Source organism: Colius striatus, chromosome 3 (assembly GCF_028858725.1).
Source record: "Colius striatus isolate bColStr4 chromosome 3, bColStr4.1.hap1, whole genome shotgun sequence".
In the NCBI taxonomy this organism is placed as follows: Eukaryota; Metazoa; Chordata; class Aves; order Coliiformes; family Coliidae; genus Colius; species Colius striatus.
In genome coordinates, this window is record NC_084761.1 from 35,308,220 (window position 1) to 35,326,459 (window position 18,240).

The 18,240-nt window shown below is 40.4% G+C and overlaps 1 protein-coding gene across 1 annotated transcript in view; it reads left to right on the forward strand.

The window, feature by feature from the left end:
• The first annotated feature begins 4,548 nt into the window (after positions 1 to 4,548).
• The window catches only part of ARHGAP10 (Rho GTPase activating protein 10), a 153,419-nt gene continuing 139,727 nt past the window's right edge, over positions 4,549 to 18,240 (forward strand). The window contains exon 1 of the mRNA XM_061993254.1: positions 4,549 to 4,935. Within this exon, the coding sequence (XP_061849238.1) occupies positions 4,782 to 4,935 (154 nt within the window). The 5' untranslated portion in view covers positions 4,549 to 4,781. The remainder of the gene's footprint in view (positions 4,936 to 18,240) is intronic.

Genomic DNA, 18,240 nt, shown 5'->3' on the forward strand with positions numbered 1-18,240 from the left:
CTTAGAAATGTCAGGCCAACATTTTGAACCTGATGAAAGTAGCACATATTGAGAGGGAACAGGAGTCAAAATGAAACACTGTCAGCTAAACTGTAATCCGCAGCAAACTTAATTACTATTCTGTAATATTGCAAGAGAGGGGAAGTCTACAAACATTTTGAGAGAAGTGACCCAAAAGAAAAAGCTGAGAACAGGCAACCTGATAAGACACTAGAATCAACTTCTGATAGAGAAAAGACATGCTAGAAAAAACCAACAGAATTGGTAAAGCACTTGGCCTGGATGAAGTCCATGAAGATGTGTAAATACTAATATCAGAGTATAAAATATTTTATATGTGAACTGAGCTCTAAAGGAGGATATCATCTTATTAAATCTACTGGTATCAACAAGCAACCAAGCCTTCCTTCACAGTTTTGAAAGAAAAGCTATGGACTTTAAATTAGTTACAGATGGGGAACAAGATTTTCTGAATTTAGCTTAATTATCCTTCCCAGATAGAGGAGGGTAGTATGTGGAAAATAAAATAAAAGCCTCTGGCATATGGAGAGGGGGGAAAAAAACCAAGCTATTCTCACCTGTGGACAGTGAGGTGTAACAGGAGCTGGGCTCTACCAAATACTGTAATGAGCCAGTATCTCTGAAGCTGCACGATTCTCCAAATTTGTTCAGCCATAATTGTTTTCTGTCAGACCAAATGCCAGATGGCTAGCATAAATGCTTTATAGTGACTATTTTAAATAATAAGTAGTACTTTGTGCTTATTTGGCCAATTAGTGGGAGAGATTACTAAAAATTGTCAGTGAAAAGTCCTTGGCATTCACAAGAGTCAGTTCAGTTCAAAGGTTGGGGATGATATTCCTTAATTTCACACTAACAGCTTCTTAATGGAACACTTCAGGAAAAAAACAACAGCCACAAAATATAATGTTTCCAACACTGAAAAAGCATACTGAAATAATTTGTTGGGTAAAGCTTGTGCTGTAAGGGAGTGTCATAAAGCAACACCCATCTTATCAGAGATATACACGATTGCTGTAGTAATCATTTAATTGGTTAACAGCATAATAAATAATGTTGGTCTGCATCATGGGTGGTCAGAGATCAGTCTGTTTCTATTTGCATTCCTGATGGAAGAGAAGAGAGGGAGCTCACATACGCACAAGGCCTCTAACATCTTGCAAGGCCATGATGGGACTTTTCTCCTAATGGGGGTAGAAGGCTTAGACCAGAGAAGAAATTACAGTACCTTATAAGGATGCTATTACTAATGATGTTTTCAACCACTCTGCTGTTGCAGATGGTGGGAGCTGACAATAATGCTTTGTAATAAAATGACAATAAACCTGAAAGCTAAATTCACTAATTTCTAACCCATCTCTCCGTTACATAGAGACTGGAAGCACAATCAGCCACAGATCAGAACACCGTCCTTCATTGAAAATCAGGATGCTGACAATCCAGGGCATAGGCTCTTAAAAGAGGCTACAACAAGGCTGTAAAGTTTGATGACCTTGAACAGGGAATGACAGAAGACAATTTTCTAGACTGCTGATATATCTAGTTTTAATTCATGAAGAAAGTACAACTCCTTTTATTGCTCGTGAGATAGGTGATTTTTGTCCATTAAATTAATGGGTTATTATTTCTCCTCCATCTGACACTTCTTTTTTAAAAAAATAATTAAAATTACAGTTCTGTCATTTTGGGGTCCAACAGCATTTTGAACTGGTGAGTCAGATTTAGGAAAAGATATATTTCATAATTTTGGTGGTAGGAATCCAGTCTGTTGTCTGGATAACAATACTGAATAAGCAGCACATAATAGTGAATTTGCTTCCTTTCTTTGTTATGTAAATACTATTTATTCTAGGGAAAAATATCTTCTATGTATGTATCTATTTCTTTTGGATTACTACTGTTCCTTTTAGCTGCAATTGGAATTTAATTCATTTTTACTTGATTTGATTGAGACTAATTTCCCTTAACTAGCCTGTTACGGTAGGACAAATCTAAGTTTTAGACCCGGTGATTTTTTTCCAGCTAAAAAACTCAAGGCTAAGCTAAACATTCAAGTTGTTTTGTTTTTAAATTTGAATGCAAGCATCTCCACACAGTGCATGCAAACCAATTACTTCACAACACTTCAGTGGAATTGTAATAAGGAAACGACAGTAATTATAAACAAGCATGAAAAAATACTACCTATTAAAAATATAATACTAAATTTATAATATAATCATAGATATAATTTATTAATTTCAATTATAATAATTTTAATCCTGAAGACAACTACAGGACAAAGTAAAAAAACTATTAATGGAAGACATATTTACTCTTGATATGCTGCTCCAATAATGGAAACAGAGATAGGAATTATTTGATATTTCATTAAGGTTTTTTTAAAAAAATCTTTTAAAATGGAGTTTTGAGTGTCATGGTAACTTCTCAGTTAAATAATATTAAAAAATAAGTATCATAGCAGATGATGTGATCTAACAGATAGAGCACTTGGCTGAATGTTCAGGGTCTATTCTCAATGGCACTCCTGGACTTCTGTGATGCACTTTTAAGAAGCAGCTGATTGGGAGGGGCCACACTCATATTTAAGACTATTTTCAGGAACTGTGATTACTCATGAGCCTCCATGTCAAGCCCCTTCTCTCTATGTCTTTCTTTATACAATTGTGCTTTCTTATTTTCATTATCTACATGAATACAGTGGGCATTACCTTTGCCCACGATCACAAAACTCTGTGCTTACTCAGTGGAGTGAGTGACCGCTGTCAGCTGGGATGTACAAGCTCAGTCTGGTTTCTGATGCAGACTCTCAAGTGGACAGTTATCAAAAACCTAACTGTCTGCAAAATTTAATCCTACTTGATACACTGATTCTACAAACAGGAGTGACTTTAAATGAGATTCCTGAGCTGCCAACCTATTTCTATACAGGACTTCTGCAAGTCAGTGCCTGGGGTCATCCAAAGGAAGGGTGACAGTAACGCTACCAGCTGTTTTCATTTCAGTCATTTGTAAAAATCTTAGGTGCTACTTGTTAAAAGAAGAATAATGTACCTTTTTTTGTTGTTGTTTTTACTGCAAGTCTTCAAATTTTAAGTTATATCCAAAAAAGGTGGTTCTGTTTAGTTTATCTGGCCAATGAAGACTAGGCTTAACTGTGGGCCTAACAGTAGTACAGTTAAATTACTACCAAAACTTACTACTTCAAAAGAAGGAGGAACCAACACTAAATTTGCCAAAATATAGAAAATGAAATAGGTTGAATTTACTCCTGAAGAAGACATCTAGACATACGATCATGACTAAAATATATACTCCAAATCATCTACAAAAGTCCCGCTATGTATTGCACTATTCTTAAACCATTAAATCCTTGAAATTATTGCTACATTATAAATACATATGTAATTATAAGACTTTTTATGTTTTCTTCATGAGTTTCCTAACATTCTTAACTGAAACAATTCAGCATTGAGTGGTCTTCTCAAGGTCATGCTCTTGCAGTACTTGTTCATGAGAACTGTCTGTGTTACTTTAGTAAATGAAGACCTAGAGGTGAGGTGTGATCTACTTCATGGCCAGACACATGTGCAGGACAGGGACAGGTGGGCAATGCCAGCCTTCTCTGCCAGCAGACCACCACCAGAACATAGGCACTGTCATCACAGTTGAAAAAGGCCTTTAAGATCAAGTCCAATCACTAAGGTAACACTGTGAAGCCCATCATGCCCCTCACCACTTCATCTATGTATCTTTTCAATATCTCCAGGGACAGTGACACCATCATCTCCCTAGGAAGGGTGTACCAATGTCTAACAACCCTAACAGAGTTCTTCCTAATCTCCAAACCTCCCCTGATGCAACTTGAAGCCATTTCCTCATCCTGTCACTTGTTACTGGAGAGAAAAGACCAACCCTCACCTCACCACAACTCCCTTTCAGGCAGTTGTAGAGAGTGCTCATGTCTCCTCTCAGCCATCTCTTTTCCAGGCTAAATAATCCCAACTCCTTCAGCTGCTCTTCATAAGACTTGCTCTCCAGACCCTTCACCAGGTTGGTTAAGGCTGTGTTTCTTTCTACGGAGAGCCTCTCTGAAGACCCTCGTGAAAGGCCATGGATGCCTCTGCGAGGTGAATGGCCCACCCGCAGCAGCTCAGTCCCGGGAGCCTCCCTGCCCTACCAGCTGGTGACCAGCAACTTCTGGCCTGCTGTATGACAAGCCGTCACGTTGGCGGTGCAGGCTCTCCTGCCCAGCCACAGAACCGCGCCCACACCCTCCCAGGCTCCCTCACAGTCCTCTTAAGAAATGACTTCGGCCTGAAGGAGCCAGTAGCTAGAAGCGGAACACATCCCTGTGTTCTCCGCACGGGGACGCCCGTAGCAGCCAAATGGCTCTCCTGAGGGCTTCAACCACGGCCGCGCCCTCGCCGCCCAGTCTTGCGTAATCGCCGCCGCGGGGCGAGAAGGAAGGGCGGGCGAGAGGCGGGCCTCAGCGTGGCAGGCGTGTCTCGGCTGTGGTGGCAGGGCTGCCGGGAGCTGAGATTGCCGCGCTGTCTCTCAGAGTGGTGGGGGAGGTTCCGCTCGCCTCGCCTTTGCCCGTGCCCAGCCCTACGCGGGGTGAGCCGCCGCAGCCGCCGCTTCTTTGTGGCTGCGGCTCCCTGCCTCACCGCCGCGGGAATACTACCTACGCCTCGGCTGCCCGGGAGGTCACTGCAGCTGTAGTGTAGCCGAGGGAGGTTCGCCCCGGCGCAGCGGTAGCTATGGGGCTGCAGCCCCTGGAGTTCAGCGATTGCTACCTGGACAGTCCCTGGTTCAGGGAGCGGGTGAGAGCCCATGAGGCCGAGCTGGAGAAGACCAATAAGTTTATCAAGGAGTTGCTTAAGGATGGGAAAAACCTAATCGCCGCGACCAAAAGTGAGTGGCGGGGTGCGGGGGGAAGCCGGCGGGTCACTGCAGGGGCGGCTCCCGGCGTCTCGGGGCCCGACGCTCGCAGCCGCTCGCTCACCGAGAGGAGGCTTTGCCTTTGAGCCGGCGATGTTTGCTTCTGTGGCGGTGGGTTTTGCACTGGCTTTCTCCAGTCTCTCCCATGGATCCCCACCAGCCACTTTAGGGACATGGGTGCTTCCCCAGCCCTTCGCCGAGGAGAGGGAATAAGGGATAGCGGCCGTAGCGCCGGGTAACGCTGCTTCGTGTGACGCCTGTTGCATCTGCCGGGCCTGGCTTATGTGTTTGGTGGGGCCGAGCTCTGAGCGAGCTGTGGTGTTAAATCCTCCAAGAGGACTCGGTTTCAAATTTTACCAGTGTGTCGCAAGCCAAGCGTCTGAAAATTGCCTATCTTAACCCAGCGATGTACGTGTATATGCATTTGTAGTCGATGAAGGGGCTACTGACAATACCTTTTTTTTTGTCAAAATTTTGTTCTGGAGTTGCCACACTTACAGTTCTGTGGTGACAGCGCTAGATAACAGTACTATGCCTTTGGCCTCTTGAAATGTAATGGTGCCCTGTAGTTTTGTGTTTTACTCGTTAAGTGTGTGTGTATACATTTATCCTGGGTAGCTGGGCTGTTTGTGTGGGAATCGTGTTATTTTGCCTGAATGACGATGTTAATGCATGTTTTTAATGTAGTATTGTGGTAATATTTATTTCATTTGACTTAAGATACAGTAATGTAGTACCCTAATTATTTAGTAGGATGTTTGACTGTATCGGTTATTCAGATAAGCCTTTAATGTAGCCCTCTTCTCAAACGCATACCATGTTTTTGCTATCCTGGAAAACTTCTGAAGGCAAGGAACCAGGCTTTCAAAATATTTCCCTGAAAGTAATCTGAGAGGGATTTGGCCATTGGTTTGAGCAACGTAGCTGCTTGAATATGGTGAGAGTTTTAAAAAATGAAAATTCATTTTGTGCAAATAAATAAACATTCTTTCTCATTTTTGTCTCTGATACTCTGCATACTGTGAAGGCAAAGTAAAAAGGCATCTCTAAACCTGGGTAATAGCAGTAGAGGGAAATTATTGCACTGTGCTTCTATTCCCTAAGAATCTAGACAAGTATTTTGGCAACAGCCCAAAAACCATGGTTTCTCATGTACAGTTATATATACAGAAGGTAACTTGAAAGTATGGAGCTGCTGATAATGAAAGGCCAAACTCCTGTGAGTTTCCTGTCCATAGCAGAGTCCTATGCTGATACCTTTGGCTTGGTGTACAGTGCTCGGCATGCATGGCTGTGTGTGGTGGGAGCCAGGGGAGTCAGCATACCAAGCAGAGCCACCCTACCCGAGAGTACGTGATGAAGTATTTCAGTCTAGCCCATGAGAAATACTCAGAGGAGCTATCTGAGCTCCTGCTTCGTGTTCAGGTCTAAGCAATTTCTTCCTGTCTGAGATGACAGTCAAAAATTTTTGTCTTAAGTTTAGGTCCTGTACTTTGCTCTAACAAAGTACTTGCAACAACAAGCATACCTACTTACTTGAAAAGTGGAAACAGGTTAGATGCTTCCTTACACATTTCTGCAATTGTCTCTCCCATTTAGAGTGCCCTGCATGACAGGTTTGAAGCTGAGTTGTCTTCCTCTGCCACTGGTGAAGCAGTGCCACTGCTCAACAGACACTAGGAGACAAATTGAACTAGAGGAAAGAATGATATTGCTCTTCCTTATGTTTCCAGAAGAAAACATAAGCATCTACATTCTTTTAGGAACCTTATTCATTTACTGTCAGGAAACCAAATGGAATTAATATTTGTTCCAAAAACCGAGCTCAAGAAGTGGTCTAGACACCATGCCACAATGGGGCTTGCCACAATCTAGAGAATGTCATAATAAAACAGGGTGTTTTGAGTGCTTAGATGACTGCCTCTTAGACAAGAGTTGATTCCAATTTTTGGAAATTTCTTTTAGTCTTTTGAACAAAAAAAATGTCATCTTAATAATAGTTAAAGTATTTATCTATTTCTAGTACTAGGTAAACTGTAAAACTTATGTCTATTTAATTGATATGTGAACACTATAAGCTTTTCTGAATGGGCTATAAAAATATAGTTCTTTATTGTTCATTATTGTTAAATTTGTGGGAAATGAAGTGACTGCAATAGAGACTGCTTGTGTTTCCCTCAGTGCTTTCCTTATTTCACTTGTAAAGCAGTGGCTTACAAGAAGTGTTGTGAGGATTCTTTAGGTGTGAATAACTGATATGAGTGGGTAGATCCCACTTCCTGCTTGACAGGCAGCTGTGTAAATGACTCTTGCTGTCTGTACTGGGTTACATCTTGAGAGGTGGGAAGCAGATACTGCCACCACTCCCTCTAATCACAGGAGTCATCCGTGTCTCGCAGGACAAACCAGTAACATGATGTAGATCCTCTCTTTGACTTGTTTGCATGTCTCCTCAGTTGTATAGGAGTGTATTTTTCACGTAAAATGCATAAGAATTGAGTTTTGTTAGTACAGGACTATACCGCTTTAAAAAAAAAAAAAAGGAAGACAACAACAAAAGAGGGATCTTTTGCGTTCTTAAATTGTGGAGTTTCTAGCATGAAACATGGAGTATGTGTATCAAGTGTATCTTCACACTTTTAAGTTTCAGTTGTCTCAAGAATCTGATAGAAAGATAAACAAGACTGACTCAAAGCTATCTCGTTTCCTGTGTAATGGTTTGAATCATTGAGTTGTCTAGTTCAAGCTAAAGATTGGATGGATGAATAAACAATAGGTGTCTCTTTCTTGTCTTATGATGGTTGTGTTTAGAAGGAGTACAGAAGGAGAATTTTCTCAACTGTTAGTTGTCAGTAAATACCATCAGTATACACAATATGCCTTTTAAAATAGAAATGCACTATTTCTCAGGGGATTTCAGTTCAGTTGAACAAGTGAGAATTGGAAACAACTCCATCTGGATGGAGTTTGTTGTTCTGTTGAAAGTGAATTTAAAGATGCCTGATCAGAGAATCATTACTCTGAAACATGAAATCAAAAGGTTTAGTTCTGAGCTCTTAAATAATCTCTGAAAGCCAAATTGTTGGAAATGAAAGAATATGCTGGATAAATTTGCTTCCAAATTCTTCTCCCTGTATTGGTTCAACTCTTGGTCTCTTGACAGGAGTGTGAGATTTGTTTTTTAGGAGGCGAGGCTTTTCTGTAAATGTATAGCAAGAGCTGCCACTTCTTGTGAGACCTCAGGTTGGAATAGGAAGAGTGGATGAGCATAGATTTGCAAAGGATACTTGTTAGTGGATGCTCGCAGCTAATTCACTGGCCTGAAAGCAGAGCTTCCCCATTCTTGGGCTCAGGCTCAGATCAGAGTGGTATTCCTTTTGGTCAAGTTCAGTGACTTTGTAAGAGGGTGATGAAGACAGAAGGTGGAGAAGCTAGGAAAAGCTTGAGTTCCCTAAGGAGGCTTTCAAGGAGTGTCCTGTATACAGTGCCCGTCTAAGAGAGGCCTAGATAAAGTTTGATAGGGAAGGATGCCCTACATGAGCCTCTCAGCTAAAATACATTGTGAGGCCTCTCATCAAGCCAGGCCACCTACTGCCACATGGGCACTGCAGTGTTCTAATACGCTTATCACTTGTTCTAGAATGCAGAGCAGACACCTTCTTCCACTTGCACCCTGAGAAACTTGATCCTCAGTGACCCCACTGTTTGTTTTTCACTGGGGTATGCCTGTCCCTCATTACATCATAGTGTCTCTATTTTGGCTGACAGCAGGATAATTTTTCCTGTACTGCGAAGTTTTGGGTTGTGACCTCAGTTCTGTGAGGTCAGTTTGGTGCAGCAGAGGAAGAAAATGTACCCTTGCTGCCCAGTGGTGGTCTCTGCAGGTAGCTCAGTGTGCTTAGGCTCCTGGTAACTATTTCTTTATTGCCTTTTATGTTTTTTTACAGAAGAGATATTTCTTACAGTCTTCCAGATGGAACACAAAACAAAAAACTAATTTCTTTGTAGAAAGGGTTTGTTGGAAATTGTTATTGAAGAGTACTGGTTTATTCTAGGGAGTATTTCTGCTGTCAGGAGAAAAAAAAAAAGTGAATTCTCTTTTCTCTGAGGCATTGTCACTGGTCCTTTACAAATTTGCCATCCAGAAGTTAAGCAGGCATTCTTGTCATCAATGGAAATAAAGCTGTTCCCAGCCCCATCTCCAACTTAGTAGGATAAGATGAGTCTTTCTTTTACTGAAGTTGACTGAAGAACCTAGTCCAAACCCAAGACTCAATCTGATGTCTGAATTGGCCAAACCCCTGGTATTTTTCTTGGCCAGTTCTCTTAGTGTGTGGTGGTGGTTAACCTTTCAGATACCAGTCTAGGTGGGCTTTTGGTCTGACTCTGTGTGGGTATTATTATGTAACCATAAAGGCTGTTGTAATCCACATAAGACTGCATAAAAACCACTCAGATCACTTGAGCCGGTGCTTTTCTTCCTTAAGCACTAATTGCCCATTTTTTTAACTTTTCCGTAGTATAATCTGCACTTACAAAACCACTTAGCTGAATATATCGTATGTGCTGTCTCTCAAAGTCTTAGAAATTTTCTGCAACAAAAATACTGTTCTCCTGACGCTCTAGTACATGTCAAAGAAGTAAGGTATAACAGTTAATCACAGAATCACAGAGTAGTAGGAGTTGGAAGAGACCTTTAGAGATCATCTAGTCCAATCACCTGCCACAGCAGGTCCACCTAGATCAGGTCGCACAGGAACACATCCAGGTGGGTTTTGAAAACCTCAGTGAAGGAGACTCCACAACCTCCTTGGGCAGCCTATGCCAGGGCTCTCTCACTCTCACAGTGAAATAGTTTTTTCTTGTTTTTAAGTGGAACTTCTTGTGTTCCAGCTTCTTTCCATTACCCCTTGTTCTGTCACTAGGTACAACAGGAAGAAGTGATACTCCTGCCTCCTGATATCCGTCAATTAGATATTACTGATAACTTCCAGAAAAGAAATGAATGTTCACTGAAAGATTTTGAAAGAATTGAAGGATTGAGTAAAAACTAATGGAATTCTTACTTAACAAGGAGGAGGGAATACAGGGAATACTGTCAGAGGGCCTTAGTTAAACTTTTGTGCAGTTTCCTAAATTAGCAGTGATTATCTGGGACTCTGTCTTTGATTAATTCACCTTGACTTCAGTGAGAGCTGTGAATTAATAAACCTTTCTGTTTAGTCTTTTAGAAAGCCATTTGAATTGTCATGTACTACCTCAAAAATGAGCTTCGTTTCTGTTACAAGGCATGCTTAGGTGTGATACCAGTAAGTAAATACATGATTTAAGTGAACACTCTGAGATTTAATTTTGAAATATACTCTATTAGAGCACAGTTAGAAAAAATTACTGCTAGATCAGTGCTGGATTCTGTATCACAAAGACTACTGAGCAGTATATACCTTTTAAGAAAAAAAAAACCCACACCTTTCTATTTTTTTTTTTAAAACTCTTTCTATTGGAATTCAACTCAATAATGGAAACGTTTGAAAACTAAAGCAAACAGGTACTTTCAGGCACATACCATACAGCTTTCTCTTTAGAAAGAACTGCTTATAGTAACATAATAGAATGTTGCTTTTTGCTTCCCTTCAAGATAATTGCCACAGCTAGGGCCTAATTTACTAAGACAGTACCTTTTTTCTGCTTGTAGATAAAGTTGCTTTTGTATAAGAATCAGGGAAGTGCTTTCTTTTTAAAAAATATGCTGCAGAACATTGTGTTTAGCTCCACCCAAATTGAAGCATTCATTACTGTGTCAGTAGCTATAAAAAGTGTCAAGCTCATTCTGTGGAGGATGCCAGTTTGTCATCTTGAATCATGTCTTTTCAGCTTGGATTACTAACGAGCTCCATTACCTTCTTTGTCCTGTAGTAGATGTTCTACTATTCTTTTTTTTTTTTTTTTTTTCCTTGTCTGTATTGAAAGTGGAGCATTGTGCTAATGGACTAGAAGACATGATTTCAGAAAATATGAGTTTTCATTAATTTACATGAATTTTCTCAGTGATAAGAGAAAAGCTGTTGTTGAACTAAATGATTCTATCTTTTAATAGTTTGGGGGAAGTATGGCATTGCTCAGCTTTAAATAAACTGTACGCAGTCATTAGAGATTATATCAGTGATTAATATCTTTGTCAGTCCAGACAAAAGCAATAGAAATAAGTAGAGTGGTTTGTAATTTTTAGAGAAGTTGTCTGGTAGACCATGTTGGAATATTTTTTTCCTTTTTTTTTTTTTAATGGCAAGCCTATTAGAAACGGATTCAGTTTCATTAAAATTCAATAGTACATCTTAAAGAGTTGGAAACAAAAGGTGGATTTGCCCTACAGTCTCTTAAGTGCAAACACCTGCTTGCCATTGAATAAAGACAAATAGACCCTCCCCTCCCAGGTGTATTCTGTTGGGTGCTTTCCAGCTCCTTATTGCAAAAATGTTGCAAATTTTACCAAACAGAGCTTACAACACTGATACAAGTTCTTGGGCCAGAATAAAATCAGTTTCATAGTGAGGCAGAAGGCAGGTAACTGATCAGTACAGATTTTTGTCTAAGGAAGAGGAGCTGACTTGCTCTAACTGCTATGTTTTTGGTTTGTTTTTTGGCGCTTTTTTTTCTGATGTACAGGAAGGGAAGTAGCGTACATGCCAGGTACTTGCTTTGCCCTCACTTAGTACAGAGAGAGCTTGGAAACGGGTTTTGCAATGCCACAGGAGATCTGCATTCCAGCACTTGTCTCTTCTCCCCTGACTGTTTTTTAACATTGTATAATGAATGTTTATAGATTACATTGACTTTAGCACTTTTGTTTTACAATGCAATATTCATTCAGTACTGAACCACTTAACATGGTAACCCCAAAAACAGAGGCTTGGCTGTTTGAGAGAGGTAGTCCACGGTGTGTGAATCTTGGCAATATACTTAATGTTTTGATGCAGTAGGTTGTGGCATATGACTTGCTTATGTTTGATGGGGTTTCCTTTTGGATCTAATGCCACTTTTCTGAGTTTCCAGGACAATTGTTCTCAAGATATTACAACGTGCTCCATGTTTTGATTATCATTTAAAAGTCTTCATGTTTTCAAGTTGGTAAATTAAGACACTTTGATCAGGTAGTGAGTGTAAAATATATGATCGAACATATTGGCATAATAGTTTAAGAAACTACTGTTTCGTCTCTGGTGATGCTTGCAGCCAACCACTGTAGTTATCAATCATCACCAAAAGTCTGTCTTGTTGCTAAGTCAAACTCATCATCTTTTCTAAGTTTGAAGTAAGCCATCACATTTTGCAGTGAGTTGAGGTAGGCTCATGTGCTCCATCCCAGTAGCTCCTATGGAGGTTGTGCCCTCTGGACATAGCTGTTATAGAAGAGATGGCAGCTACAGTGACTGTAATTTAAAATACCCCATCATACACATTATGTCTGTAACAGATGTGTGCCTACTATCCAAAATGCATCTTTTGATATCTCCCTGGGAAAGAAGATACTGAAAAGGGACAATCTGTGTCTGGGTTTATGCTAGCTTCAAATTACTTCTTTCAAAAAAATTTTTGTAAGACAACCTCAAAGTTATGTTGTTTTTCTGTACCTACTTGCACCTACGGATGGAGCTTCTTGCAGCCACCTTGTTCTTTGTGAATGCCTTTTGCTCCTTCTGCTTTGTTTTTGTTTCCTCTCTTTGTTGTTCTTTTCCCTGCTGTGTGTTTGCTTATCTTTCAGGATAAAAATAGAAAACATCCAGGCCCTCAGAAGCAATATTGCCATTGCAAGCCAAGGCCAAATCAGAAGTTCTGTAAATCATTCGTCCTGGGGTTGTCTTCTGTGGGAAAGAGGCAGTGGAAGGGAAAAATAATCTGCAGAGATGGAAAGTCACAATGTTATTAATTGGATTGTGGTTTTACTACTGGCCACACTTTTGAATAAATGTCCTGTTGTTGCCTGTTTAGTTGAGAGGGCTTGGCGCTTGGGGGTTACTAGCTCATGAGGTAGGTCAAAAAGGCCACCATCTTGCAAACAGTTGGAAGAAGCATGCTGCCAGGTCACCAAGGACATGAGAAAAACTTTTTGAAATATCATTTTCGCAATGAGATACTGTTTTTAGAATATGTAATGGGACTGAGTTTGTAGTTTATGGGGATTAAGAGACTGTGAATGCTGCATAGTTTCAGCCTTTGAAACACATCAGTGCTCTGAGAACAAAGCAGTATAATTTACGTTGTCACCACTTTTTTCCTGTTAAAATATCAGGTTGTGTGCTCTCTCTGTTGAAAAAGCATGGTCCAATTGACAAGCTCAGTTGCAAGCCAAATTTTATTTCTCCAAAGGTTTTATCTGTTCAACTCTTCAGCCAGCAAGCTTTTCTGGAATAAACCTGACTTTCTTCCAGCTTGCTTTTAAACACTCTTGCTCTGTGGCAGTATTGTTGTACTTCATTGTGCCTCATTTTTCTTTATGCTTTCAGTTGTTTCAAACCACAGAGTCTCAAATTTCTGTTGTGCCTCATGCCTAGCTATTCCTCTGTTCCAGCAGATTCAGCACCTTTGCTAAAAGAAATAAAACTACCTGACATATTAGATCTTTTGTTATTTCTTTTCCTTCTAGAAGTAAAAGAATCTAAGGCTAGAAAGAATTTGCCAGCACTCTCTGTCCTGTGGCTGATTTTTTTAAAGCTTTTTTTTTTTTCCTTTCTTAGTGTTTTGTTTGGTTGGTTGGTTTGTTTTATTTTCTTATAAAACACCTCTGTGTGTCTACCAGCAGCATTACTCCTCGTGAGGTTCTGTAGAGTTGCACCTGAAGGGAAAGGCTGCCCTCCTCGAGGGGCAGGGAATTAGGTATTCAAGCATGAAAATTTATTGTTGGCACCTCTTACCTTACTACAGTCTTTTGCTGTGTTTTAGAGAGGAATGAGGCTACACTCCAGACATCCAGCTGCAATTTTTGTGCAGTTAATATAATGAACTAAGGAAATGTCTGCGTTACATTCTTGAATCTCATGTGTAGAAACTGGGTCCTCTGTTCAGATGAACTTTGCTGAGGGCCTAGAGCAAAACCAGAGGAGATTTGAACCTAGGTAAGCCAGAATACTGTGGTTTAAGAAGAGTTGAAATGTGTTCTCTGTCTTGCAAAAACTCACCCATCTGTTGCAAGGCCCAGGTACCACAGGACTGGTGACTGTTATCTCTAGGTAGTGCTCAGGTAGTGTGATTTGCCCTGAGGGAACTGAAGACTGGAAATGCCCTCCTGGAGAGTTAAGATCTAATGACTAGCATCTTAGAAGACTCATGAGAAGGGTTGTATGTATATTCAGCGTAGTAATTATGATGATTGACCTAGCAGAAAAAGAGGTTCAATGTATGTGTTTAAGAAGTAGAACTTCTTCAAGCTACTGTCCTAGCTACATTTCAAAAATGTGGCTTTGAGACTCAACAGAAATTATGCTTTTTGTTCACTTATCTGGAAATTTTATTTTCCTTACTGCCTGCATGGACCACTTTCATATGTCTGTAACTGTGTGTGATGAAGGTATGAATTCCTCTTTATTTACAAAAACATTTTATATTTTTATGCAACACAATTTTGTATTGTATATAGAGCACTTTTTTTTGTTTGTTTTAATGATCACTGCTATAGGTTGCTGTAAGTCCTGAGGATCTTTTTATAGTGGACATGGTTCATGTCTACAAGGTTAGTGAAATGAGAGGTGCAATTTTCAGCTTTTATACAGATAGATTTTTATCTGGAAGCAAGCACAATGCAATTAACATTTTACCTCCACATGCTGTCTGTATAGATCACCACTGCTCTTGTAACCAATTAGAGTCTTTCATATTAAGCATGAAAAAATATAACATGTAGTGGTAAAGCTTTTTATTTGCAGAGTTCTGACTGACAAAGCAGCAAGCAGTGAATTAAATTAAGGGAATGTGGTGGTTTTGCCCTAGCTGGGTGCCAGGTGCCCACCAAGTTGTAATATCACTCTACGTCCTAAAGTGAACAGGGGAGAGAGAGAAATATAACGAGAAGTTTGTGAGTTGAGATAAGGACAGAGAGATCGCTCTGCAATTAGTGTCATGGGCAAAACAGATTCAACCTAGGGAGAAAAAAGTTTGATTTATTAATGAACCATCAGAACAAGGAGATGAGAAATAAAACTGAATCTTAAAACATCTTTCCCTACCTTCCCTCTTCCTGGGACTTTCCTTCCTTTCCTCGCTAGCAGTGCAGGGAATAGGGATTGTGGTCAGTTAATTACAGACGGACTTTGCCAGTGCTTCTTGTCAGGGGGAGGCCTCCTTACACTTCCCACTGATACACTGTGGGGTTCCTCCCATGGGAGATAGTTCTCCATGAACTTCTCCAATGTGAGCCCTTCCCGTGGGCTACAGTTCTTCATGAACTGCTCCAGCGTGGGGCTTCCCACAGGGGCAGCTCCTCACACCCTGCTCCAATGTGAGTCATCCATGGGGAGAACAGTCCTTCAGGTACTGACTGCTCCAGTGTGGGTCCCTCACAGGATCACAAGTCCAGACAGTAAACCTGCTCTGGCATGGGCTCCTCTCTTCCCATGGGCTCTCAGGTCCTGCCAGGAATTTGCTCCAGGATGAGCTTCCCATGGAGTCACAGCCACCTTCAGGCATCCACCTGCTCTGGCATGGGGCCCTCCATGGGCTGCGGGTGGATCTCTGCTCCCTGGTGGTCTCCGTGGACCGCGAGGACACATCTGCCTCACCATGGTCCTCACCACAGGTCACAGAGGAGTTTTTCTTTCACGGCCTAAGGACCCTCCTCCCCCTCCTTCTCCACTGACCTGCAGAGATGTTTTCACATTCTCACTCCCTGTTGCTGCTGCAGTTTAGCAACTGTGCAGCAACTTCTCCTTCTCAAATACTTTTTTCACAGAGGCATTATCTCTATCACTCATTGACCAGGCCTTGGTCAGCTGCATGGTCCATCGTGGACTAGCATTGGCCCTATCAGCTGCAGGGGAAGCTACTGGCAGATCTGTATTTAAAGAAGCCACCCCTGTAGCACCCCCTGCTACTAAAACCTGGCCCAGGCAAACCACTACAGTCACATACGTTCATCCCTTCATCCCAAGATTCTTCTCTTAAAGCCAAAAATGTTTGGTCTTTTCATGTATATGGATAATGAAATGGCATGAACAAAAGAGCAAGCTGTGTGTGGAGACGTGACTTTGTGAGCAGCTCTGGGCAAGCCCTGCATTTTTATCTCTTTTTTTTTTTTTTTCAGTCATTATTTAAGCTATTGCCTCAAACTTGGGGGCATTTATTTATAAAGCATTTTACAAATATTAAAACATCATAGAGAAGTGTTGTGTTTCAGTCCTTTCTTCATTATGTGAGACTTTACCCTCTGCCTTATTTCTGTAGTCATTCTTTAAATTGAATGGTAGTTAGAAGCTTTTTTTTTTCCTCTTCAAGTAAATTAGCTTAATTCTAATAGAATTCTTGATTCTAATTCTGATAAGAGAATGTACCCTGTTTTCCTACAGTTATATTTGACACTTTTCTGTGTGGAGGGCATGGCACTATGAACTGAGAAAGCATCTGTTCTGTCCATGTCATACACATAATTCAAGTGGAAATTTAAGTCAACAGTATGGCTTTTTTAAAGGTTTCCAGCATATCATCATTCACATTTTTTATAGGAAGTACCCCCACATGAAGAAAACTTAGGTACGCCAACCTTGTTATAATATTCAGTGCATATACTGAAATCCAGTGCACATTTAGTTACCACAAAGTTTGCTTCATTTTGAGATTTATTTTTTTTTAGTCATAGTACCTTTTGTTTGTAGTTCTTTAAACAGAGTTTTTACAGGGGAAAATGGCTTTGATAAATTCTTGAAAATTAGATTGGCATTATTACCATCAATGCATTTAAAAATAAAATTAGAAATTAAGAATTAAAAATAGAATTTAAGTAAAAAAAGTAACAGTCTTTTTTTGGATGGAGCAAGCAACTGGACCACAATAGCAATTAATATGATGGCTTCCCTGCTCCCCAACTCCTCTTTGGTACTGAGAAAAGTTTCTCTGAATGGAACTTGACAGTATTTTTAAGTAATGCGTAGCAGAAACTAGCAAAGCCCTTCTTTAAACAAAAATGTGATGCCCTCAAAGCAATAAACAAAACCCAAACAATTTTATCAACATTTGTTGCAATTTCAATCCTTTTATTTATAAAACTTATTGTATATGATTTCTGTTCCTGCTGTAATAGCAATGATTTGCTTGTCTTTTGGATCTTGAAGGCTTGTGAGCAAACAAAAGGAATCTTATGCTTTTGACATCTCGGATTTGAAAGTAAATCCTTGTGCAGAGAATTTGTGTCCTAAAGCACATGGAGAGCTTCCTTTTGAGAAAGGACGCAGTTCATTGTGGATTTTTTTTTTTTTCCTGAGGGCCTCTCCTTCAGTTTTTCTCTTAAATATAGAAAATTCCTGTATTTTACTAGTGTTCAGGAGATGGTCTCACATTTCATGAGGACATTGTTGAATGGCCTTGTTGGAACATTGCTTCCTGGACACTATTATTAGTTTAGTAGCCAAGAGAGATATGAGCAGCTGCAGAGTTTTGAGTGCCTGGATGGGTGGGTTGGGGTGGCATTCCCAGAGTGACAAGCAGAGACGCTGGGTGGATGCTAGGAAGGAATTTTGCATGGAAAATAGTTGACGTTAGTTCAGTGGTTTGTGTTTCTGTCCCTTCTCTGCACATTTCCCTTCTGAGACATCTTAAAAGCGTGATTTTTCAGGTGATTCTTGCCATAGCCTGCCAGAGGCTCACCTCATTTAGTGTCTTTGTCTGCCTGTTACGGTGAAAATTTATAGAGCAAACTTATGTGACTGTTCTAGTTTGAGTATTAAGGAAGAACAGGAAAGCTCCAATGGCATATGTTTTACCATATGCTAGCAAGGAGACAAACTTAAGGTTCTTAAGAGAGTTTGGGATAGAGGTACTATGGCAGAATAAAGGCTGAATTAAGTCCTCTCTGGAGTATGTATGTCTAATCCCTTGATCGAATTTGGATGAGGTATGTTTTAAGTTTTTAAAATATTTTTTCCTTTGTTTCCATGCCTCTGCCATTGCTCTTTCCTACTTATTAGTAATTTATTGAGTAGGAGTAATTTACTCAAATAGCAAGAACAGAGCAAATGATGGTAGCATTGCAACAGGCTGCTGATGGTACTGAGGAAGAATTCTTTGCAGGTAGGT